Genomic DNA, 27,597 nt, shown 5'->3' with positions numbered 1-27,597 from the left:
GAGCACTCGGGCCCATCAGTAAGAAAGATAAGATAAGATAATAAAATTATGATAAGACATCATAATTAAGCATAATCAGCTCATGCATATTTATTCATGTGTACTCATAGTTATTTTGCGAGATATAGTTCCTACTTGCTGAGCGAAAGCTCAATCAGATATGTTCATGCTGTAGGTAAGAAACCTATCAGTAATTCTTGAAAGGCAATGGTGAGCGGCGGACGAATGGTGGAGATGGGAATGGATACCGCTCACGCAGTTATTTTCCGCAGTAAGTTTAAGAAAGATCATGTATATGTCTATATGATTCAAAGGTTTCAAGTATGAAAAGTATACGTACATATGTATGTTAAGAAAACCAAGGTTGTAGCTAACAACCCTAGTTTTGAGTATTTAAGTTTTAGAACGTTGCAACAGTACATGCGACAAATAAATGAATTTTAAACATGACGATTTAAATGAGTAATTTTAGAAGGACTTTAAGATGTACTTGAATTTAAGATTTCTCACGAAATCCGTTTTAAAGTCAAATGAGATGGCCGATTGAAATGACTAGTTTTAGAAAAGCTTTTAAAGAGTATTTAAAATAAGAGTTCAAATGCTATTCGATTTGAAGGATATTCCTAAAAGGTTTTATCTTAACTAAAATTAAGAAAAGCTTTAAGAAATTTAGTGATTCACTTATTTGAAATTATTGTTACAAATTATGAAAGTATTCATTCTTATATAAAAAAAAAAAAATGTTCCGCATATTTTAAGAAACCCCAGTAAGTACAAGTTAAAGTTTAAGTTACAGGGGCGGGCCCCTAGGGAGTTAAAGTTTAAGTTACAGTGGCGGCCTCATAGGAGGGTCGTCACATCTGATATGTATGCTATGGTTGGTGAGAATATTGGTAGGCTTGCTAATTGTTTTCAATACGAGGCTGATAGCGCTGCAAGGAGGATGCAGGTGTTTGATGAAGTGAAGAAGGTAGAAGGACTAACAAATGCACAACGAGTATGAGTCGGAAAACTTCTTGTCCAAAACCATGACTACACCAACTATTTCTTCACGTTGGATGATGAATTTAAGTTAGATTTTCTTCTATCTCTTTTGGAATGAGTTAAGTTGAAGCTTTTGGTGCTATATTTACAAACTTGAGTATATGGTCTAATATTTAGATCTTTTGATAGCATCTTTGGAACTTTTATATGTGGTCCTAAATTTACAACTTTTAATTTCAGGTTTGGAACCTTATTCGAGTATATGTTCTCATATTTAGAACTTTTGTAAGAACTGTTGAGTATAGAGGATTTTAGTTAACATTTTGAGACCTCTATTATTTGATAATTTTATGGACTACTTGTTGTGTTGTATTTTATACTTTTTAAAATATTAGTGCTAATGTTATGGGCTAAATATTTAAAAAATATTTTATACTTTTTAAAATATTAGTGCTAATTGTAATTCATTTTAAAAAAATATGTTTTTTTTTAATTCACAACATTCTCATGTACAACCAAACACAGTAATGTAATATTCCTGAAAATTTGAGAAAGATTCATGAATGGAACCAAACACAGTAATGTATTATTCTTAGAAATCATATTACCCTCCATTACTTTCTCAGGAATATGATTTCTACTTATTACTGCATACCAAACGTCTCCTATTGGAAAACTCAAGTCCAGTAGTGGTTACATCCTGCAAATCCCCCCACAATACTCCCGTGTTACTAAGCAATCTCTACCGGACCAATTTCATCTGCAAACAATCTCAAACCACTAGTCATAGGTGTACTACTGCTTTTTTTGACAGATTGCATCTTAGCTTTACACAATACATCATTTATGTATTTTGTCAGAGACAAGTGTAGACCCTCAACAATATGTTTTACCTGAATTCCAATGAAATTATCAATCATTCCTAGATCCTTCAGTGTAAAATTCTTATTCATTTCCCTATCACTGCTTGAACTTCTTCATTGCTGCTCTCTGTGACTAAGTATCATCCACAAACTTCTTATTATTCATTGTAAGGATCAATGTTATATTCAATGGACCTAACAAAAGTATCAATTTCTTATTTTCAACATGGAAACCCTCAAGTGTTGCATTGTTCCTTCTTGGGCATTTAGTTCCCAACTAACCATTGAAGATCAATACAGTTTCTAATTTTCAACAAATACTCATTCATATACAGCAACTCCTTACACTTTGTTTGGTTGGGAGGATGGATGGAAAGGGATAGAGGGAGAGATTGAAGCAGCTCCCCTTAGACCCTCCATTATGCATCTCTCCCTTAGTGGATGGATCGGGAGCTAAAAAAATTTGAGAGAACTTTTAGGTAGGAAAAGGCTATTTTACCCTCCATCAAATTTAGTTGAAATAATTCATAAATAATCAGTATGGGCTTTATAGTAATTTCATGAATAAAAGTCTATCCATCATTTCAATAATCTTTCTATTAGTACCAAACAAACAAACAAATGAATAGAGATTTGTCGGGTGCGTTTAGAATTAATTTTAAAATAATTTTAAAATGATTTTATTTTTAATAAAAAGTAAAAATGAAATTATTTTTAGAGCGATTTTGAAATTGCGTTTGGTTGGTTTTTTAAGAGATTATTTTAAGTATAATAAAAAAATAAAATCGTGTTTATTAATTAATATATTATAATATTATTGATAAGTACTAAAAAATAAAAACAGAAAAGTGAACAATTTTAAATTGTTTTCTAATTATTTCACAAAAATCATTCTCACTGTTGTCGTTTTCATTTTCATTTTCAAAATATTTGCTACTGACCTCTCTATCTTTCACATTTCTCATCCTTCCAACTTCCTTATCTTTCTTGCTCTCCCTTTCTCTTACCAAAAGGAGCGTTAGTACTCGTCAATAAAGTCTTAAATTGAGAAACTTTAACCATAACTTAAACATCAAAATAACATCCTAAAAAGTCCTCTATATCTTAAGAGAACTTTCATTGCTGACAATTACTGGGTCATGGATGAAAGAATCCACGAAAAAAACAACTGTCCTTGTCCCAATCGACAAGTATGAATAGACAATCCCGAAAACTTCATCCTTAAATGAAAAGAAAGTTCTATGGCGGAGATTTTGTACCAAAGATGAAATGTTACAAATTGAGCCCTCAAACGGTTCCAAAAAGAAGCCCTCCCAAAAGAATGAAATTGTTATTGTCTAATTAACAAAAAATAAAAAAAAAATAGAATGATTGAAAGATAATTGGAACTAATCTTGACAAAGACGATGTTGAAGCTCCTCCCGTGGCAGAAACTGATGAAGCCTCAGAACAGAAGTTAGGTGAAGCATGATTTTCTCATTATTGGAAATGAGCTCAGCTGAGCCTTTTTTTTGCCTATTCTATTTTTTATAATTTTTTTTATTTTGCACTTTTAAAAAATATAATAAAATAAAAACGACGTCGAATAATAATGTGATTTTGCACACATGATTCTTACATTTTTCTAGGCAAGCCAAAAGAAAATGGCCTCAAAAAATGACAAAAAAAAGTAAAACGCTGTCAAAAAGCCTCTGGCCCGCGCAGTGGGGAGGCCAGGGGCCAGCTCAGGGGCCGGGATGGGTCAAAAATTTACATTTAAAAATTATTTACATTTTTTATTCTAAAATTAACATATAATTTTTAGAAATTAATGCAACAAGCGGCACCATTATTTAATGAATATTCTATTTTTTATGATTTTCTTTATTTTTCGTCTTTAAAAAATATAATCAAATTATAACGACGTCAAAAAATAATGTGATTTTTCAGACATGATCCTTACATTTTTCTAGGCAAGCCAGAAAAATGGACTCAAAAAATGACAAAAAAAAAAATAAAACGCTGTCAAAAAACCCTCGGGTCGCGTAGTGGTGAGGCACGGGTTGGGATCGGTCAAGAATTTATATTTTTATTTATGTTTTGTATTCTAAAATTAACATATAATTTTTAAGAATTAATGCAATAAGCGGCACCGTTTTTTTGATGAATATTTTATTTTTTATGATTTTCTTTATTTTTCATTTTTAAAAAATATAATAAAATAAAAATGATCTCAAAAAATAATGAACTTTTGCAGCCACGATCCTTACATTTTTCTAGGTATGCCAGAAAAAGGAGGCCTCAAAAAATGACACAAAAAAGTAAGACGCTGTCAAGAAGCCCCCGACCCGCGTAGTGAGGCACCCAGGGGCTAGCTCAGGGGCCGGGATGGGTCAAAAATTTATATTTTTATTTATTTTTTGTATTCTTAAATTAATATATGATTTTTAAGAATTAACGCAACAAGCGGCACCATTTTTTGATGAATATTCTATTTTTTATGATTTTCTTTATTTTTCATGTTTTAAAAATATAATAAAATAAAATCGACGTCAAAAAATCATAAAATTTTGCAGCCATGATCCTTACATTTTTCTAGACGTACCAGAAAAAATGGCCTCAAAAAATGACAAAAAAAAGTAAACCGCTGTCAAGAAGCCCCCGAGCTGCGTAGTGGTGGGCTAAGGGGCCAGCTCAGGGGACGGGATCGGTTAAAAATTTACATTTTTATTTATGTTTTGCATTCTAAAATTAATACATGATTTTTAGGAATTAATGCAACAAGAGGCACCATTTTTTGATGAATATTTTATTTTTTATGATTTTATTTATTTTTTGACTTTAAAATATATAATAAAATAAAAACGACGTCAAAAAATAATACAATTTTGCAGACACGATCCATACATTTTGTTAGGCATTCTAAAAAAACTGGCCTCAAAAAATGACAAGAAAACTAAAATGTTGTCAAAAGAAACCCCGACCCGCGTAGTGCAGCGCCAAAGGGCAGCTCAGGGGCCGGGATGGGTCAAAAATTTACATTTTCATTTATGTTTTGCATTCTAAAATTAATATATGATTTCTAGAAATTAATAGAATAAGCGGCACCATTTTTTGAGGAAGATTCTATTTTTTTCTAATTTTCTTTATTTTTCCTATTTAAAAATATAATAAATAAAAATGAATCAAAAAATAATGAAATTTTGCAGAGATGATCCTTACATTTTTCTAGGCATGCCAGAAAAGAATGGCCTCAAAAAAATGACAAAAAAAAAATAAAACGCTGTCAAAAAGCCCCTGGCCCGCATAGTGGGGCGCCCAGAGGCCACCTCAAGGGCCACAACGGGACAAAAATTTACATTTTTATTTATGTTTTACATTCTTAAATTAATATATGATTTTTATTAATCAATGCATCAAGCGACACCATTTTTTGATGAATATTCTAATTGTTACGATTTTATTTATTTTTCGTCTTTTAAAAATATAATAAAATGAAAACGACGTCAAAAAATAGTGAAATTTTGCATAGATGATCCTTACATTTTTCTAGACATGCCAGAAGAAAATGGCAACAAAAAATGACAAAAAAAGTAAAATGCTGTCAAGAAGCCCCCGGCCCCCGTAGTGAAGCGCCCAGGGGCCAGCTCAGGGGCTGGGATGGGTAGAAAATTTTTATTTTTATTTATGTTTTGTAATCTAAAATTAATATAGGATTTTTAAGAATTAATGCAACAAGCGGCACCATTTTCTAATGAATATTCCATTTTTTACGATTTTCTTTATTTTTTGTCTTTAAAAAATATAATAAAATGAAAACGACGTCAACAAATAATGACATTTTGCTGGCACGATCCTTACCTTTTTCTAGACGTCCCAGAAAAGAATGGCAATAAAAAAATGACAAAAAAATTAAAATGCTGTCAAAAAGCCCCCGGCCCTCGTAGTGGGTCTCCCAGGGGCCAGCTCAGGGGCCGGGATGGGTAAAAAATTTATATTTTTTGTTATATTTTGCATTCTAAAATTTATATATGATTTTTATGAATCAATGAAACAAGAGGCGCCATTTTTTGATGAATATTCTATTTTTTATGATTTTCTTTATTTTTCCTCTTTCAAAAATATAATAAAATAAAACCGACGTCAAAAAATAATGTGATTTTGCATACACAATCCTTACATTTTTCTAGGCATGTCAGAAAAAAAATGGCCTCAAAAGATGATAAAAAAAAGTAAAACGCTGTCAAAAAGCCCCGGCCCACGTAGTGCGGCGCCTAAGGGCCAGTTCAGGGGCTGAGATGGGTCAAAAATTTACATTTTTTTATGTTTTACATTCTAAAATTAATATATAGTTTTTAGGATTTAATGCAACAAGATGCACCATTTTCTAATAAATATTCTATGTTTTACAATTTTCTTTAATTTTGTCTTTAAAAAATATAATAAAATGAAAATGACGTCAAAAAATAATGAAATTTTGCAGACATGATCCTTACATTTTTCTAGACATGCCAGAAAAAATAGCAACAAAAAATGACAAAAAAAAGTAAAATGCTGTCAAAAAGCCCCCGGCCCGCGTAGTGGGACTCCCAAGGGCCAGCTTAGGGGCTGGGATGGGACAAAAATTTATATTTTTATTTATGTTTTATATTTTAAAATTAATATATGATTTTCATTAATTAATGCATCAAGCGACACCATTTTTTGATGAATATTCTAATTTTTATGATTTTATTTATTTTTTGTCTTTAAAAAATATAATAAAATGAAAATGATGTCAAAAATTAGTGAAATTTTGTAGACACAATCATTACATTTTTCTAGACATGCCAGAAAAAAATGGCAATAAAAAAAGACAAAAAAATTAAAATACTGTCAAAAAGCTCCGGGCCCGTGTAGTAGGGCGCCTATGGGCTAGCCTAGGTGCCGGGATGGGTAAAAAAAATTATATTTTTATTTATGTTTTGCATTGTAAAAATAATATAAGATTTTTAAGAATTAATGCAACAAGCGGCACTATTTGCTAATGAATATTATATTTTTTTACGATTTTCGTTATTTTTTGTTTTTAAAAAATATAATAAAATGAAAATGACATAAAAAAATAATGAAATTTTGTAGACATGATCCTTACATTTTTCTAGACATGCCAGAAAAAAAAGGCAACAAAAAATGACAAAAAAAAGTAAAATGCTGTCAAAAAGCTCCCGGCCCTCTTAGTGGGTCTCCCAAGGGCCAGCTCAGGGGCCGGGATGGGTAAAAAATTTACATTTTTAGTTATGTTTTGTATTCTAAAATTAATATATGATTTTTATGAATTAATGCAACAAGCGACGCCATTTTTTTATGAATATTCTATTTTTTATGGTTTTCTTTATTTTTCCTCTTTCAAAAATATAATAAAATAAAACTGACGTAAAAAAATAATGTGATTTTGCATACATGATCCTTACATTTTTCTAGGCATGTTAGAAAAAAATGGCCTCAATAGATGATAAAAAAAATAAAACGCTATCAAAAAGTCCCTGGCCCACGTAGTGTGGCGCCCAGGGGCCAGCTCAGGGGCCGAGATGGGTCAAAAACTTACATTTTTTTATGTTTTACATTCTAAAATTAATATATCATTTTAGGATTTCATGCAACAAGCAGCACTATTTTCTAATAAATATTCTATTTTTTACGATTTTCTTAATTTTTTGTCTTTAAAAAAATACAATAAAATGAAAACAATGTCAAAAAATAATGAAATTTTGCAGACATGATCCCTACATTTTTCTAGACTTGCCAGAAAAAATGGCAACAAAAAAAGTAAAATGCTGTCAAAAAGCCCCCGGTCCGCGAAGTGGGTCTCCAAGGGGCCAGCTCAGGGGCTGGGATGGGTAAAAAATTTACATTTTTAGTTATGTTTTGCATTATTAAATTAATATATGACTTTTATTAATTAATGCAACAAGTGGCACCATTTTTTGATGAGTATTCTATTTTTTATTATTTTCTTTATTTTTCCTCTTTAGAAAATATAATAAAATAAAACCGATGTAAAAAAATAATGTGATTTTGCATACGTGACCCTTACATTTTTCTAGGCTAGTCAGAAAACAATGACCTAAAAAGATGATAAAAAAAGTAAAACGCTGTCAAAAAGCCCCCGACCCTCGTAGTGTGGCGCCCAGGGGCCATCTCAGGGGCTGAGATGGGTCAAAAATTTACATCTTTTATATTTTGCATTCTAAAATTAAAATATGATTTTTAGGAATTAATGCAACAAGCGGCACCATTTCCTAATAAATATTCTATTTTTGACTATTTTCTTTATTTTTTGTCTTTAAAAAAAATAATAAAATGAAAACGACATAAAAAAATAATTAAATTTTACAGACACGATCCTTACATTTTTCAAGACATGCTCGGAAAAAATGGCAACAAGAAATGACAAAAAAAAATAAAATGTTGTCAATAAGCCCCCAGCCCGCGTAGTGCGTCTCTCAGGGGCCAGCTCATGGGTCGTGATGGGTAAAAAAGTTACATTTTTAGTTATATTTTGCATTCTAAAATTAATATATGATTTTCATTAATTAATGCAACAAGCGGCACCATTTGTTTTGATGAATATTCTATTTTTTTATGATTTTCTTTATTTTTCCTCTTTAAAAATATAAAAAAATAAAACCGACGTAAAAAAATAATGTGATTTTGCATACACGATCCTTACGTTTTTCTAGACATTTCAGAAAAAAAAGGCCTCAAATGATGATAAAAAAAAGTAAAACATTGCCAAAAAGCCCCTGGCCCACGTAGTGTGGCGGCCAAGGGCAAGCTCAAGGGCCAAGATGGGTCAAAAATTTACATTTTTTATGTTTTGCTTCCTCAAATTAAAATATGATTTTTATGAATTAATACAACAAGCGGCACCATTTTCTAACAAATATTATATTTTTGAATATTTACTTTATTTTTTGTCTTTAAAAAATATAATAAAATGAAAACGACGTAAAAAAATAGTGAAATTTTGCAGACACGATCCTTACATTTTTCTAGACATGCCAGAAAAAAATGGCAACAAAAAATGGCAAAAAAAAGTAAAATGTTTTCAAAAAGCCCTATGCCCGCGTTGTGGGGCGCCCAGGGGCCAGCTCAGCGTCCGGGACGGGTAAAAAATTTACATCTTTATTTATGTTTTGCATTCTAAAATTATTATATGATTTTTAGGAATTAATTCAATAAATGACACCACTTTTTGATGAATATTTTATTTTTCATGAGTTTCTTTATTTTTCGTATTTAAAAAATATAATAAAATTAAAACGACGTCAAAAAATAATCAAATTTTTCAGAGACGATCCTTACATTTTTCTAGGCATGCCAGGAAATAATGGCCCCAAAAAGTGACAAAAAAAGTAAAACGCTGTTAAAAAGCCCCAAGCCCGCGTAGTGGGGCGCCCAGGGACAGCTCCGGAGTCAGGATGGGTAAAAAATTTTCATTTTTAATTATCTTTTGTAGTCTAAAATTAATATATGATATTTAGGAATTAATGCAACCAGCCGCACCATTATTTGATGAATATTCTATTTTTTTATTATTTTCTTTATTTTGCCTCTTAACAAAATATAATAAAATAAAACTGACGTAAAAAAATAATGTGATTTTGCATACACGATCCTTACATTTTTCTAGGCATGTCAGAAAAAAATGGCCTCAAAATATGATAAAAAAGAGTAAAACAGTTTCAAAAAGCCCCCAGCCCACGTGGTGTGGCGCCCAGGGGCCAGCGCAGGGGCCGAGATGGGTCAAAAATTTACTTTTTTTTTTATGTTTTGCATTCTAAAATTAATATATGATATTTAGGAATTAATGGAACAAGCCGCAACATTATTTGATGAATATTATATTTTTTATTATTTTCTATTTTTTATCTTTAAAAAATATAATAAAACGCAAACGTCGTAAAAAAATAATGAAATTTGGGAGACATGATCCTCACATTTTTCTAGACGTGCAAAAAAAAAATGGCATCACAAAATGACAAAAATGTAAAATGCTGCCAAAAAGGCCCTAGCCCATGTAGCGGGGCGCTTATGGGCCGGGATGGGTCAAAAATTTATATTTTTATGTATGTTTTGCATTCTAAAATTAATTTATGATTTTTTGGAATTAATGGAACAAGCTGCACCATTTTTTGAGGAATATTCTATTTTTTCTGATTTTCTTTATTTTTCGTACTTAAAAATATTATAAAATAAAAATGAATCAAAAAAATAATGAAATTTTGCAGAGATGATCCTTACATTTTTCTAGGCATTTTAGAAAAGAATGGCTTCAAAAAATGATAAAAAAAGTAAAACGCTCTCAAAAAGCCCTTGGCCCGTATAGTGGGGCACCCAGTGGCGACTTCAAGGGCCACGACGGGACAAAAATTTACATTTTTTTTATGTTTTACATTCTAAAATTAATATATGATTTTTAGGAATTAATGCATCAAGTGACACCATTTTTGGATGAATATTCTAATTTTTACAATTTTATTTATTTTTCATCTTTAAAAAATATAATAAAATGAAAACGACATTAAAAAATAGTGAAATTTTGCAGACACGATTTTTACATTTTTCTGGAAAGTCAGAAAAAAGCCAACAAAAAATGACAGAAAAAAGTAAAATGTTGTTAAAAAGCCCCCTGCCCGCGTAGTGGGGCACCCAGCAGCCAGCTCAATGGCCGGGATGGGTAAAAAATTTACTTTTTTATTTATGTTTTGCATTCTAGAATTTATATATGATTTTTAAGAATTAATGCAACAAGCGGTCCCATTTTCTAATGAATATTCTATTTTTTAAGATTTTTTTATTTTTTATCTTTAAAAAATATAATAAAATGAGAAAGACGTAAAAAAATAGTGAATTTTTGCACACATGATCCTAACATTTTTCTAGATATGCTAGAAGAAAATGGCAAAAAAAATGACAAAAAAAAGTAAAATGCTGCCAAAAAGCCCCCAACCCACATAGTGGGTCTCCCAGGGCTAGCTCAGGGACCGGATGGGTAAAAACTTTGTAGTTTTAGTTATGTTTTGCATTCTACAATTAATATATGATTTTTATGAATTAATGTAAGAAGGGGCACCATTTTTTGATGAATATTCTATTTTTTATGATTTTTTTTATTTTTCCTCTTTAAAAAATATAATAAAATAAAACCAACGTCAAAAAATAATGTGATTTTGCATACACAACCCTTACAATTTTCTAGGCATGTCAGAAAAAATAAGCCCAAAAGATGATAAAAAAAGTAAAACACTTTTAAAAAGTCCCCGTCCCACGTTGTGTGCTGCGCAGGGGCCAGCTTAGGGTCCGAGATGGGTCAAAAATTTTCATTTCTTTATGTTTTGCATTCTAAAATTACTATATGATTTTTAGGAATTAATGCAACAAGCGGCACCATTTTTTAATGAATATTCTATTTTTTACGATTTTCTTTATTTTTTGTCTTTAAAAAATATAATAAAATGAAAACGACATCAAAAAATAATTAAAATTTACAGACATAATCCTTACATTTTTCTAGAAATGCTGAAAAAAATGGTAAAAAAGTAAAATGCTGTGAAAAGGCCCCCGGCCCGCGTAGTGGGTTTCCCAGGGGCCGGGAAAATTTACATTTTTCGTTATGTTTTGCATTATAAAATTAATATATGATATTTATGAATTAATGCAACATGCGGCACCATTTTCTGATGAATATTCTATTTTTTATGATTTTCTTTATTTTTCCTCTTTAAAAAATATAATAAAATAAAACTAACGTAAAAAAATAATGTGATTTTGCATACACGATCCTTATATTTTTCTAGGCATGTCTAAAAAAAATGGCCACAAAAGATGATAAAAAAGAATAACGCTGTCAAAAAACCCCCGGCCCACGTAATGTGGCGCCAAGGGGCCAGCTCAGGGGCCGAGATGGGTTAAAAACTTATATTTTTTTATGTTTTACATTCTAAAATTAATATATGATATTTAAGAATTAATGCATCAAGCGGCCCCATTTTCTATTGCATATTCTATTGTTTTGCGATTTTCTTTATTTTTTGTCTTTAATAAATATAATAAAATGAAAACGACATCAAAAAAAGATCAAATTTTGTAAACATGATTCTTACATTTTTCTAGACATGCCAGAAGAAAATGGCAACCAAACATGACAAAAAAAGAAAAATGTTATCAAAAAACTCCCGGGGCACGTAGTGGGGCGCCCAGGACCCAGCTCAGGGCCTGGGATTGGGCAAAAATTTATATTTTTATTTATGTTTTATATTCTAAAATTAATATATGATTTTTAGGAATTAATGGAACAAGCGGTACCATTTTTTGAGGAATATTCTATTTTTTTTATTTTCTGTATTTTTAGTATTTAAAAATATAAAAAAATAAAAATGAATGAAAAAAATAATGAAATTTTGCAGAGATAATCCGTACATTATACTAGGCATGCCAAAAAAGAATGGGCTCCAAAAATGACAAAAAAAAGTAAAACACTGTCAAAAAGCCCCTAGCCCGCATAGTGGGGCACCCAAGGGCCACGACGGGACAAAAATTTACATTTTTATTTCTGTTTTATATTCTAAAATTAATATATAATTTTTAGGAATTAATGCATCAAGCGACACCATTTTTTTGATGAATATTCTAATTTTTACGATTTTATTTATTTTTCGTCTTTAAAAAATATAATAAAATGAAAACGACAACAAAAAATAATGAAATTTTGCAAACAGAATTGTTACATTTTTCTAGACATGCCAGAAATAATAGCAAGAAAAAATGAAAAAAAAAGTAAAATGCAGGAAAAACGCCTCCAGCCCGCGTAGTGGGGCGCCCAAGGGCCAGCTCAGGGGCCGAGATGGGTAAAAAAATTATATTTTTATTTATGTTTTGCATTCTAAAATTAATATATGATTTTTAAGAATTGATGCAGCAAGCGGCACTATTTTCAAATGAATATTCTATTTTTTACGATGTTCTTTAATTTTTATCTTTAAAAAATATAATAAAATGAAACGACATCCAAAAATAATGAAATTTTGCAGACATGATCCTTATATTTTTCTGGACATGCCATAAAAAAATGGCAACAAAAATTGGCAACAAAAATTAAAAAGCTGTCAAAAAGCCCTCGGCCTGCACCTTAGGGGTCGGGATGGGTAAAAAATTTACATTTTTATTTATGTTTTGCATTCTAAAATTAATATACAATTTTTAGGAATTGATGCAATAAGCGGCACCATTTTCTAATGAATATTCTATTTTTTACGATGTTCTTTATTTTTTATCTTTAAAAAATATAATAAAATGAAAACGACGTCAAAAATAATGAAATTTTGCAGATATGATCGTTACATTTTTCTAGACATGCCAAAAAAAAAATGGCAATAAAAAATGACAAAAAAAGTAAAATGCTGTAAAAAAAGCCCCCGGCCCATGTAGTGTGGTGCCCAGGGGCTAGCTCAGGGACCAAGATGGGTCAAAAATTTAAATTTTTATTTATGTTTTGTATTCTAAAATTAATATATGATTTTTAGGAATTAATACAACAAGCAGCGCCATTTTCTAATGAATATACTATTTTTTATGATTTTCTAGATTTTTGGATTTGAAAAAATATAATAAAATGAAAACGATGTAAAAAAATAATAAAATTTTGCAGACACGATCCTTACATTTTTATAGACATGCCAGAAGACATGGCAACAAAAAATGACAAAGAAAAGTAAAATGCTGTCAAAAAGCCCCCGACCCGCGTAGTGCGGAGCCTAGGGGCAAGCTCATGGGCTGGGATGGGTCAAAAATTTATATTTTTATTTATATTTTGTATTCTAAATTAATATGTGATTGTTAGGAATTAATTGAACAAATGGCACCATTTTTTGAGGAATATTCTATTTTTTCTCATTTTCTTTATTTTTCGTATTGAAAAATATAATAAAATAAAAATGAATCCAAAAAATAATGAAATTTTGCAAAGATGATCCTTACATTTTTCTAGGCATGCGAGAAAATAATGGCCTCAAAAAATTACAAAAGAAAGTAAAACGCTGTTAAAAAGCCCCTGACCTGCATAGTAGGGCGCCCAGGGGCCACCTCAACGGCCACGACGGGACAAAAATTTACATTTTTATATATGTTTTACATTCTAAAATTGATATATGATTTTTAGGAATTAATGCATCAAGCAACACAATTTTTTGATAAATATTCTATTTTTTACGGTTTTATTTATTTTTCGTGTTTAAAAAATATAATAAAATGAAAACGACGTCAAAAAATAATGAAATTTTGCAAACATGATCCTTACATTTTTCTAGGTATGCTAGAAAAATATGGCCTCCAAAAATAAAAAAAAAGTAAAACATTGTCTAAGTGCCCTCGGCCCGCGTAGTGGGGGGCTTAGGGGCCAGCTCAGCGACCGGGATGGGTCAAAAATTCACATTTTTATTTATGTGTTGCATTTGAAAGTTAATATATGACTTTTAAGAATTAATGCAACAGCAGCACCAGTTTTTAATGAATATTCTATTTTTTATGGTTTTTTTTATTTTTTGTATTTAAAAAATATAATAAAATGAAAACGACGTCAAAAAATAATGTGATTTTGCAGACACAATACTTACATTTTTCAAGGCATGCAAGAAAAAAATGGCCTCAAAATATGACAAAAAAAGTAAAGCACTGTCTAAGTGCCCTCGGCCCGCGTAGTGGGGCGCCTAGGGGCCAGCTCAGTGGCCGGGATGGGTCAAAAATTTACATTTTTATTTATGTTTTGCATTCTAAAATAAATATATGATTTCTAGGAATTAATGCAACAAGCGGCACTATTGTTCAATGAATATTCTATTTTTTATGATTTTCTTTATTCTTCGTCTCTAAAAAATACAATAAAATAAAAATGACGTCAAAAAATAATGAAATTTTGCAGACACGATGCTTACATTTTTCTAGGGATGCCAGGAAAAATGGCCTCCAAAAATGACAAAAAAAGTAAAATGTTGTCAAAAAGTCCCAGGCCCGCGTAGTGGGGTGCCCAGCGTTTAGGGCCCGGGACAGGTAAAAAATTTACATTCTAAAATTATTATATGATTTTTAGGAATTAATGCAACAAACGTCACTATTTTTTGATGAATATTTTATTTTTCATGATTTTGTTTATTTTTCGTATTTAAATAATATAATAAAATAAAAACGACGTCAAAAAATAATGAAATTTTGTAGCGACGATCCTTACATTTTTTTAGGCATGCCAGGAAAAAATGGTCTCAAAAAATGACAAAAAAAGTAAAACGTTGTCAAAAAGCCCAGCCCTCGCGCAGTGGGGCACCCAGGGGACAGCTCAGGGGCCAAGATGGGTAAAAAAATTACATTTTTATTTATGTTTTGCATTCTAAAACTAATATATGATTTTTAGGAATTAATGCAACAAGCCGCACCATTTTTTATGAATATTCTATTTTTTCTGATTTTCTTTATTTTTCTTATTTAACAATATAATAAAATAAAACCTACGCCAAAAAACAATGTGATTTTCCATACACGATCCTTATATTTTCCTCAGCATGTCAAAAAAATAGCATGAAACGATGATAAAAAAAGTAAAACACTGTCAAAAAGCCCCCGACCCACGTAGTATGGCGCTCATGGGCCAGCACAGGGGCCGAGATGGGTCAAATATTTATATTCTTTTATGTTTTACATACTAAAATTAATATATGATTTTTAAGAATTAATGCAACAAGCGGCACCATTGTTTCATGAATATTCTATTTTTATGATTTTCTTTATTTTTCATATTTAAAAAATATAATAAAATAAAGATGATGTAAAAAAATAATGAAATTTTACAGAGACAATCTTACATTTTTCTAGGCAAGCCAGAAAAAAATGGCTTCAAAGAATGAGAAAAAAAAGTAAAACGCTGTCAAAAAACCCCCCGGCCCGCGTAGTGGGCCACTAAGGGGGCAGCTCAGGGGCCGAGATGAGTCAAAAATTTACATTTTTATTTATGTTTTACATTCTAAAATTAATATATGATTTTTATGAATTAATTCAACAAGCGGCAACACTTTTTGATGAATATTCTATTTTTTATGATTTTCTTTTTTGTATTTAAAAAATATAATAAAATAAAAAGGACGTCAAAAAATAATTAAATTTTGCAAAGACGATCCTTACAATTTTCTATGCATGTTAGAAAAAATAACCTCAAAAAATGACAAAAAATGTAAAATGTTGTCAAAAAGCCCCCGGTTCGCGTAGTGGGGCGCCCAGGGGTCAGCTCAAGTGCAGGAATGGATGAAAATTTACATTTTTATTGATGTTTTACATTCTAAAATTGATATATGATTTTTAAGAATTAATGCAACAAGCGGCACCATTTTTTGATGAATATTCTATTTTTTATGATTTTCTTTATTTTTCGTCTTTGAAAAATATAATAAAATGAAAACGAGATCAAAAAATAATGAAATTTTACAGACACGATCCTTATATTTTTCTTGGCATGCCCAAAAAAATGTCCTTAAAAAATGACAAAAAAAGTAAAACGCTATTAAAAAGCCGCCGGCCCTCGTAGTGGGGCGCCAAGGGCTAGCTCAGGGGCCGGGATGAGTAAAAAATTTATATTTTTATTTAGGAAAATGGTAGAAAATATGCCAATATGAAAATTTTAAGAAAGTATATAGGCCAATTTTTAGTTATAGAAATTAATATGCCATAACTTGTCAAGTTATGTTTCATAATCAGATAAGTTATGGACAAACTTGTCAAGTTCTGGTTCATAGGCAGACAAGTTATGGATAAAAACCGTAAACTATAGGCAATAACTTGTCAAGTTATGGTTCATAACCAGATAAGTTATGGACAAAAATAATAATTTGGCCTATTTATTAACTTATGTAAACTATTGGCCTATTAATTTTAATTCATCTCAAGTCTTGGCCTATTTCTCTCTTTCTCCCTTTTATTTATGTTTTGCATTCTAAAATTAATATATGATTTTTAGAAATTAATGCAACAAGCGGCACCACTTTTTGATGAATATTCTATTTTTGTGATTTTCTTTATTTTTTGTATTTAAAAATTATAATAAAATAAAAATGATGCCGAAAAATAATGCAATTTTTCAGGGATGATCTTTACATTTTTCTAGAAATGTTAGAAAAAAAATAGCCTCAAAAAATGACAAAAAAAGTAAAACGTTGTCCAAAAACCCATGCCCGTGTAGGGGGCGCCTAAGGGCCAGCTCAGGGGGCGGGATGGGTAAAAAATTTACATTTTTATTTATGTTTTACATTATAAAATTAATATAAGATTTTGGTGAATTACTTATTTTTTACGATTTTCTTTATTTTTTTATCTTTAAAAAATATTATAAAATGAAAACGACAACAAAAAATAATGAAATTTTGCAGACATGATCCTTACTTTTTTCTCGGTGTGCCAAAAAAAATGGCCTGAAAAAATGACAAAAAATGGCCTTAAAATGACAAAAAAGTAGAACACTGTCAAAAAGTCCTCAGGCTGCGTAGTCGGGCGCCCAGGGACAGGGATTGGTAAAAAATTTATATTTTTATTTATGTTTTACATCCTAAAATTAGTATATGATTTTTAAGAATTAATACAACATGCCTCACCATTTTTTAATGAATATTATATTTTTTATGATTTTCTTTATTTTTCATCTTTAAAAAATAGAATAAAATGAAAACGACGTCAAAAAATAATGAAATTTTGCAGACACAATGCTCATATTTTTCTTGGCATGCCAGAAACAAATGGCCTCAATAAATGACAAAAAAAATAAAACCCTGTCAAAAAGCCGCGGGCCTACGTAATGGGGCTCCTAGGGGCTAGCTCAGGGCCCGAGATGGGTAAACAATTTATATTTTTATTTATATTTTGCATTCTAAAATTAATATATGATTTTTAGTAATTAACGCAACTAGCGGCACCACTTTTTGATGAATATTCTATTTTTATGATTTTCTTTATTTTTCGTACTTAAAAAAATATAATAAAATAAAAATGACGTCAAAAAATAATAAAATTTTGCAGGGATGATCTTTACATTTTTCTAGGGATGTTAGAATAAAATAGCATCCAAAAATGATAAAAAATGTAAAACGTTGTCAAAAAGTCCCCGATCCGTGTAGTGGGGCGCCCCAATGCGAGTTCAGGGGCTGGGATGGGTAAAAAATTTACTTTTTTTATGTTTTAAATACTAAAATTCATATATTATTTTTTGAGAATTAATGCAACAAGCGGCACCATTTTTTGATGAATATTCTATTTTTTACGATTTTCTTTATTTTTCGTCTTTAAAAAATATAATAAAATAAAAATGACGTCAAAAAATAATGGAATTTTGCAGAGTCGATGCTTACATTTTTCTAGGCATGCCAAGAAAAAATTACCCCAAAAAATGACAAAAAAAGTAAAACACTGTCAAAAAACCTCAGGCCCGCGTAGTGGGTCACTCAGGGGCCAGCTTATGTGCCGGGATGGGTTAAAAATTTATATTTATATTTATGTTTTGTATTCTAAAATTAATATATGAGTTTTAGGTATTAATGCAACTAGCGACACCATTTTTTGATTAATATTCTATTTTGTATGATTTTCTTGATTTTTCATATTCAAAAAAAATAATAAAATAAAAACAACGTCAAGAAGTAATGTGATTTTACAGACAAGATTCTTACATTTTTCTAGGCATGCGAGAAAAAAATGGCATCAAAATATGATAAAAAAAGTAAAACGCCATCAAAAAGCCCTCGGCCCGCATAGTGAGGCGCCCAGGGGCTAGCACAGGGGCCGGGACGGGTCAAAAATTTATATGTTTATTTATGTTTAGCCTCATAAAATTAATATGTAATTTTTAGGAATTAAGGCAACTAGCGACACCATTTTTTGATGAATATTCTATTTTTTATGATTTTCTTTCTTTTCCGTATTTAAAAAATATAATAAAATAAAAATGACGTCAAAAAATAATGAAATTTTACCGAGACGATCCTTACATTTTTCTAGGCATGCCAGGAAAAAATAGCCCCAAAAAATGACAAAAAAAGTAAAACGCTGTCAAAAAGTCACAGGCCCGCGTAGGCGCCCACGTGTCAGCTTATGGGGCGGGATGGGCCAAAAATTTACATTTTTAAATATGTTTTGCATTCTAAAATTAATATATGATTTTTAGGAATTAATGCAACAAGCGACACTATTTTTTGATGAATATTCTATTTTTTATGATTTTATTTATTTTTCATCTTTAAAAAATATAATAAAATAAAAATGATGTAAAAAAATGATAAAATTTTACAGACACGATCCTTACATTTTTCTAGGCATGCTAGAAAAAGAAGGCCACAAAAAATGACAAAAAAATAAAACGCTGTCAAAAAGCCCCCGACCCGCGGAGCGCGGCACCCAGGGGCCGGGATGGGTCAAAAATTTATATTTTTATTTATCTTTTGCATACTAAAATTAGTATATGATTTTTAGGAATTAATGCAACAAGCGGCACCATTTTCTCATTAATATTCTATTTTTATGATTTTCCTTATTTATCGTCTTTAAAAAATATAATAAAATAAAAACGACATCAAAAAATAATAAAATTTTGAAGACACATTCCTTACATTTTTCTTGGCATGCCAGAAAAAAATGGCCTCAAAAAATGACAACAAAGTAAAACGGTGTCAAAAAGCCCCCAGCCCGCGTAGTTGGGCGCCCAGGGGCCAGCTCAGGGGCCAGGATGGGTAAAACATTTATATTTTTATTTATATTTTGCATTCTAAAATTAATGTATAATTTTTAGGAATTAATGGAATAAGCAGCACCCTTTTTTTGATGATTATTCTATTTTTTATGAGTTTCTTTATTTTTCGTCTTTAAAAAATATAATACAATAAAAACGACGTAAAAAAAGAATGAAATTTTGAAGACACGATCCTTATATTTTTCTAGACATGCCAGAAAAAGATGGCCTCAATAAATGACAAAAAAAGGTAAACGCTGTCAAAATGCCTTCGACCCGCGGAGTGGGGCGCCAGGGGCCAGCTCAGGGGCCGGGATGGGTCAAAAATTTTTGTTTTTATTTATGTTTTGCATTCTAAAATTAATATATAATTTTTAAGAATTAATGCAACCGCGGCACCATTTTTTGAAGAATATTCTATTTTTTATATGATTTTTTTTATTTTTCGTCTTTAAAAAATATAATAAAATATAAACGATGTCAAAAAATAATGAAATTTTAGAGACACAATCCTTACATTTTTCTAGTCGTGCCAGAAAAAAATGGCCTCAAAAAATGAGAAAAAAGTAAAACGCTATAAAAAAGCCCCTGGCCCGCGTAGTGTGGCGTCCAGGGGCCGGGATGGGTCAAAAATTAACATTTTTATTTATGTTTTTAATGAAAAATTAATATATGATTTTTATGAATTAATGCAACAAGCGGTACTATTTTTTTATAAATATTCTATTTTTTATGATTTTCTTTATTTTTCGTCTTTAAAAAATATAATAAAATAAAAAAGACTTCAAAAAATAATGAAATTTTGCAGACACAATCCTTACATTTTTCTAGGCATGTCAGTGAAAAATGGCCTCAAAAAATAACAAAAACATAATACGCTGTCAAGAAGCCCCCGGCCCGCGTAGTGGGGCGCCCTGGGCCAGCTTAAGGGCCGAGATGGGTTAAAAAATTTATTTTTCTATTTATGTTTTACATTTTAAAATTAGTATATGATTTTTAGGAATTAATGCAACAAGCGGCACCATTGTTTGATTAATATTCTATTTTTATGATTTTCCTTATTTTGTGTCTTTAAAAAATCTAATAAAATAAAAATGACATCAAAAAATAATAAAATTTTGAAGACACATTCCTTACATTTTTCTAGGCATGGTAGAAAAAAACCTCAAAAAATAACAAAAAAATTAAAACGCTGTCAAAAAGCCTCCGGCCCGCGTAGTGGGGCGCCCAGGGGCTAGCTCAGGGGCTGGGCTGGGTCAGAAATTTATATTTTTATTTATGTTTTGTATTCTAAAATTAATATATATTTTTTAGGAATTAATACAATAAGCGGCACCATTTTTTGATGATTATTCTATTTTTTATGATTTTCTTTATTTTTCGTCTTTAAAAAATATAATAAAATAAAAACGACGTCAAAAAAGAATGAAATTTTGAAGACACGATCCTTATATTTTTCTAGGCATGCCAGCAAAAAAAATGGCCTCAAAAAATGACAAAAAAAGTAAAATGTTATCAAAAAGCCTCCGACCCGCGTAGTAGGGCGCCCAGGGGCCGGGATGGGTAAAAAATTTACGTTTTTATTTATGTTTTACATTCTAAAATTAATATATGATTTTTAGGAATTAATCCAACAAGCGTTACAATTTTTTGATGAATATTCTATTTTTTATGATTTTCTTTATTTTTCATCTTTAAAAAATATAATAAAATAAAAACGAAGTAAAAAAATAATGAAATTTTGCAGCCACAATCCTTGCATTTTTCTAGGTATGCTAAAAAAATGGCCTCAAAAAATGATGAAAAAAGTAAAACGTTGTCAAGAAGCCCCCGACCCGCGTAGTGGGGCGCCCAGGGGCTAGCTCAGGCAGAATGGGTAAAAAATTTACATTTTTATTTATGTTTTACATTCTGAAATTAATATATGATTTTTAGAAATTAATGCAATAAGCGGTACCATTTTTTTATGAATATTCTATTTTTTATGATTTTCTTTATTTTGCGTCTTTAAAAAATATAATAAAATAAAAATGACGTCAAAAAATAATGAAATTTTGCACGCAATATGAATTTATGATAATTTTCGTCAAGTGTAGAAATTCTAATTGAGTCTATTGATGGTCATATATGGAACGATCTTAATCCTAAGTTCTTAGGAGACTCTTATTTATGGATTTGCGTCTTTTGATTTACTCGGTACGGATTTTGAGATCTTGAATTTTATTCCTTGTATTTGGAGACATGATGAAGTGAGTAGTTGGGAATGTTATTATACAAGATGGAATATGTTCCTTTTTAAGAAAGAAGTAGATATATAATTCTCTTAAGGGTTGATTCGGTACTTGGACCAGTAGGACCTCCAATCATGAATTTGTTTTATGAATTACTGTCAATTAGAGAATCAATGATACTCAAGGATAAAGATGTAATTAGAGAGGTTAACGGATTTCACTTAGCTCGAATTATGAATTATTTATGGAGGATTGATCTATATGTAATGACTATATCAAATGGATACTTCACAGTTTAGAAGTAATTTATATGTATAATTACGAGAGTGCAATTCCAAGTTTATAGTGGAGTTACTATTAGAATTAATATAATTAATTAATTAATTAAAGTGTTTAATTAGTTATAAATTTTATAAGAGCTCAGAATTATAGGTCCTTGAGTCCCTGCACCGTCCTTGTAATCCTACAAGATATTAAGGTAAAATGAGAATTTTAGAATAATGAAATTCTAAAATAGAACGCTCAAGGATAATCAATTAAGAATTAATTATTAATTAAATAATGTGATTATTTAAATTTAAATTTGAATTTTGAAACACATGTGTGAAGGTGTTCACATGGTGTGAACGCACGACAGTTTGAATTCCTTGGGATTTAGTTACTTGTTCTCCAAATTATCCAATTAACTTATTTGATAAGTTGTTCAATTTGAAATTCAAATTGATTTAAGTTTAACTTAAATTAGAATTTGAATTTAAGTTAAAAATTGAACTACATGATAAAATTTTTCCCTAATCTTTATCTGTAAAATTGTGTCTACCACAGGGAGTAAATCCCTTAGTGGTGGCCTGCCATATTGGATGAGGGAGAATGGATTTTGTTTCAAAATTAAATTTGAAGTGAGAGATAATTAACAAATGGATTTTGTTTCAAAATCAAATTTGAAGTGAGTGATAATTAACAAGTTTTATCTTGGATATAAAGATAAGACTCCTTCTGAGAGTCTAACTGTTACTCTATGAAATAAGAGATTGTAGAAAATTTTGAGATACAATTTTTTCTCTCCCTAGCTATAGTAGCCGAATTTTATAGAGTCAAGAAGAGGGAAATTTTCTCAAAAAAAAAAAAAAAATTTCACGTCGTGCATGTGTTGGTGTTCGTGAAAATCTTGTGTGTTCTTACTAATCCCATTTTGTTCAGGTGTGCCCACACACACGTTCTTTGTAGATTCAAGGAATTGACGAGAAAGATTCAGGTTTTCTAAACTAGCTTGGAGCGTGGAACGTTCGAGGTCGAAGAACACAAGTTATCATCCTAATCGGTTGCTTGGTGTAATTCCTAAACCGGTTCTTGGTAAATAAATTAATGTGATTAATTTATTCGTTCATAAATTAATATAATCTATAGAGTATCTCAAGGGTTTTATGAAAATTTTTGTTATACATGATCCACTACTCACACGCTTCCGCATCCGAAATCATTTCGGAAACCAATAAATGGGACGTCATGGGCTCCTTATAGAGGTAGGTTGGACTTATTTCAACAACTAGGGTCAATTTTCAGAGTCAAATACGCGATTAAAATCATAACAGGTCGTACGGAGGCACCGTCTGATTAACCGAACATAACGATGTAACCTGTCCCGATTACGAAAACACGTTCGGTTAACAAAACATATACAACCGGTTAATAGGACCCATGTTGCCAGGCCCGTGTTACATCTTTATTTGATTACGAGAACTACATATATAACTACAGTTTTAATTCAAATAATATAATGTAAAAATTATCTGATTAAAACAATTATATACATACATTCTCATATTAAATAAAAACGAAGACATTAATTCAACTAGTTTATCTTGAATTAATTTTCATAATTAATTCAACCAGTAAATAACTCATGAATTAACTTAAACACTTTATTAATTCAACCAATTTATATGGAATTAATTTAAACAATTAATTATACCTATAAATTACTCATGAATTAATTACATCCGACTTATAACTAATTGCATAAATAGTACAAGTTACCAATTTGTAAGAAATACGGCGTATCATATTAGGCAAATAACGAGCTAGCAGAGGGACCCGATAGACATATATAGATCAAACTCCTATAGTCATGACAAAACTTGTTAACCCACAAGTTTATCTCACGATTATAAGTTCCAGCGCTACTCTACTAAAAGCCTAGAACTGTACTCTTGATCTATACAATATATTTACAAAGCTCTAATTAGCTCTTGTCTGACTTTATTATATTGTGTATCATCCTCATAGGATATCCATAATTGACTTGAGGTCAAATTCCGTTTTACCTTCCCGATTATATTTCGCTTATGTTCCACTATCACTCCATCAGAAAACCAACTATTCGTAGGAATACAAATAATAGACCATCAGATAACACAAAAGTAGTCCAATGGCTGAGAGCTCATATTTTTCAATCTCCAGATAATGCCATAAGAGGATCTCATTAGCTATTTTAGTAAGAAATATGAGTTCCTTATCTATGAATAATAAATCTACTCATACAAGAGTCATATCTCTACGTACTGGTAAGTATACATATACATAATGTTAGGATGTCTCCCTTTGGCACATCAAAAGATACAAGTCTAGTATACGGGTTTATTATTCATCCCATGATTAAGATGATAACATATAATTAGTCAAAAGTAAATTATTTTATTTAAATGGATTTCTTATTTAAAACAATTCAACTTTGGATCGATCCAATATAGATTCCACCACCAGGAACTATATCAAGTCTATACCCATGGAGTTTCACTCCGACGACCAAGACAAGCCATCTCTATTAGGAAGTAGATGACATAACAACCTTAACATAAATAAAGAGCCCCATTTTATTTCATCAATTGCGGATCATGTATTTAGACTATCATCTTTAGATTTATGTCTTCCGCATGTATTCTTCACATTATATGAACAATCTAAAGATTTAGAGTGACAGTCTCAGATTTTCAGTTTGCTTATCATACATTCAACTAATATGAATATAAAGAGGATAATACTTTCAGTTTGCTTATCATACATTCAACTAATATGAACATAAAGAGGATAATACTTGATATATGAAATAAATAAATAATCATTTATTAATAGTCAAAATATCTAATAAATATTGTTATATTTATTCTTAAGAGCATAAACACTAATAAAAAATGAGCACCATATGACACAAAAGTGCTCCTTCTCAAGGTTGAAAAATTAATTCAACAGCAAAAATAATAGTCTATATTATCCATAATGAAGAAACCCTTCACTACCAAAACTATTGGAAAGTATGTAAATTACCATTTGAAGATAATAAAGGAAATCCCCAAATATCTATTAAGGCTTCTTTCTTCCTCTCACTATTCTCCCTTTCTCTTGTCGTTACACATTCCTAGTTGTTGGATTGATGAGAATGCAATATGCATGGGTGAAGTGCGTGCAACCAATTTGTGAGAGCATGATATACTTACTATACAGAAATTTATCTCCTGTTTTTTCATATGGAATTATGGATGAATTTTGAAGGTAAGTAACGGATCATTGGAATTTCTGCTAATGTAATTTCCTATTTACTGTATTTCATTCAAAAAGTAGGGTCCGTTTAGTTCGTTGATTTAAATTTTTAATTCGAATTGAGATGTGACTTTATGTGAGACCTTTTAACTATAGTAAAAAAATTAAATGTGACTATTTCTGAAAGTCTCTTACCGTAATAAAACTCAAATTTTAAACTTAAATTTGGTTAGTGAATTTACTTTTTTTATTTCCCTTTCCGTTTGTTTTGTAAAACCCGGTGGGATTCCCTAAAAAGAAAACAAAAATTGATAGGCACATGGATCCCACCAAGTAGGGCTTACCCCTGTGTGTTAAGGGGATACAAGACAACGCAGTTGAGTTTAAAGATAAAAAAATTATAAAAAAAAACATTTTTGCCTACAAATTGCCAAACCATAAAACATGTACTTGTGAGTAGTGACTCCAAATTTTTACTCGTTGCGCTTCATTTTTACAAAAATATTTGTAGACAGGTGTCTTTTCCACATAGCATTCTCGTGTAACACACGCTGCCAAAGTCGTATCATGTGGACTGGGCTTCTCCTTGTTGCCTCGGTTTATTTCTTTCCTAATTACCACGAGGGCAAGGCACTAGAAATGTATTATGTGTGTGTATATATATGTGTGTATATATATATATATATATTAACAGAAAGGCACTAGGGCTTGTTCTTTTAGAGTATAACTTGAGTGTAGTTTTTGAGTTGAATTTGAGTTATAACTTGAGTTGAAGTTAGAACTTGAATAAAGTTGAGTAAAATTAAATAAAGTTGAAACTTAAAAGAACGTGAACTTAAATAAAATTAAAACTTGAGTTGTCTTTTTTTGAATTTTTTTGACAAAAGAACATGTCCTAGAATTCCCTTTGCAGATCATGATTGAAAGCTTTCAGATAAACATATTTAAACTTAGCAAAGCTACTTAAATTGAAGTTAGTCCAGATATAGGGTGGTAGAGCCTGAAATTAATTTATACAGTTCAATATATATATAAAAAAAAAAACCCCAACTCTTTTCTTTTCTCTCTCTCTCTCTCTCTCTCTTTGTTTTTTGTTTTTTTTGTTTTTTTGTTTTTAATTCTTCATACATATGCATCTCAACCAGATTCTTCATCAACATGCAGGATTATAAGAGTCAACTATATCTACCTAGATAGCCAGGTCACAAAGTAGATATATTCTCATGATTAATCACTAATCTAAGACCAAAAAGTTAATAGAAATATGAAGTGAATAGGTTACCTCAAAAGAAAAAAAATAAGAAGAAAAATTAAAAGAACTACTATGTAATTTAATTAATTACCATAATTCAATGTGATCTACGTGGAGTTTCAAAAATGGTCTCTAAAGCAGGTCTCCAAGACCTTTGCTTGGAGTATAACCTCTGATCAACAGGATCAGAATGATAATTAACAGGACTTCCCAAAGTCTTGGATTCTGAATTAGGAAGGAACGTACAAAACTCACCAAGAGAAGGAAAAATCTTGCCAAAATTGGCCAAACTACCGCCATTGTTCTTGTTGTTACTATTTGGGGGCTTTGAATTTGTACCCCCAAAAGTAGTGAAAGAGCTCATTTCTTCATGTGTTAGAACAGAGTAGAGAAGCTCCATTGGAAGAAGTAGGTACAATTGGCGCTTCTCTAGCTCGCCATCGGCCGAAAGGCCTTGAATCCGGTGACCGACCACGAGGCTGCTCGAATCGCAGACGAACTTCCCGGGGTTTTCGAGCATTAGCTCTGCTGCTTTCACTGGCCTTGTGTAGACCTCCATTGCTCCATCTTGGGACAAGACTTTTGTCGCTCCATTTGAGATTATTGAAGGAGCACAAGAAGCTGCATTGCCCATCTGTGTGTGTGTGTGAGAGAGAGAGAGCGAAAGAGAGTTAGAGAGAGAGAGAGAGAGAGAGAGAGAGAGAGAGAGAGAGAGAGAGAGAGAGAGAGAGAGAGAGAGAGAGAGAGAGAGAGAGAGAGAGAGAGAGAGAGAGAGAGAGAGAGAGAGAGAGAGAGAGAGAGAGAGAGAGAGAGAGAGAGAGAGAGAGAGAGAGAGAGAGAGAGAGAGAGAGAGAGAGAGAGAGAGAGAGAGAGAGAGAGAGAGAGAGAGAGAGAGAGAGAGCTATTTTGTCGGCTATCTAATGTATGTATCTTAGGAGATGGCATCAATTTTTGCAG

General features: G+C 30.9%; 1 protein-coding gene across 1 annotated transcript in view; it reads right to left on the bottom strand.

Annotated features, from left to right (window-relative positions):
• The window catches only part of LOC21392158, a 44,849-nt gene extending 17,544 nt beyond the window's left edge, over nt 1–27,305 (bottom strand). Inside the window, exon 1 of the mRNA XM_010097346.2 lies at nt 26,752–27,305. Within this exon, the coding sequence (XP_010095648.2) occupies nt 26,752–27,274 (523 nt within the window). The 5' untranslated portion in view covers nt 27,275–27,305. The remainder of the gene's footprint in view (nt 1–26,751) is intronic.
• Nucleotides 27,306–27,597: the final 292 nt, after the last annotated feature.

This window comes from Morus notabilis, unplaced genomic scaffold (assembly GCF_000414095.1).
Source record: "Morus notabilis unplaced genomic scaffold, ASM41409v2 Scaffold747, whole genome shotgun sequence".
In the NCBI taxonomy this organism is placed as follows: Eukaryota; Viridiplantae; Streptophyta; class Magnoliopsida; order Rosales; family Moraceae; genus Morus; species Morus notabilis.
Note: the sequence above shows the minus strand (reverse complement) of the source record. Positions and strands in the feature narration are given on the sequence as shown.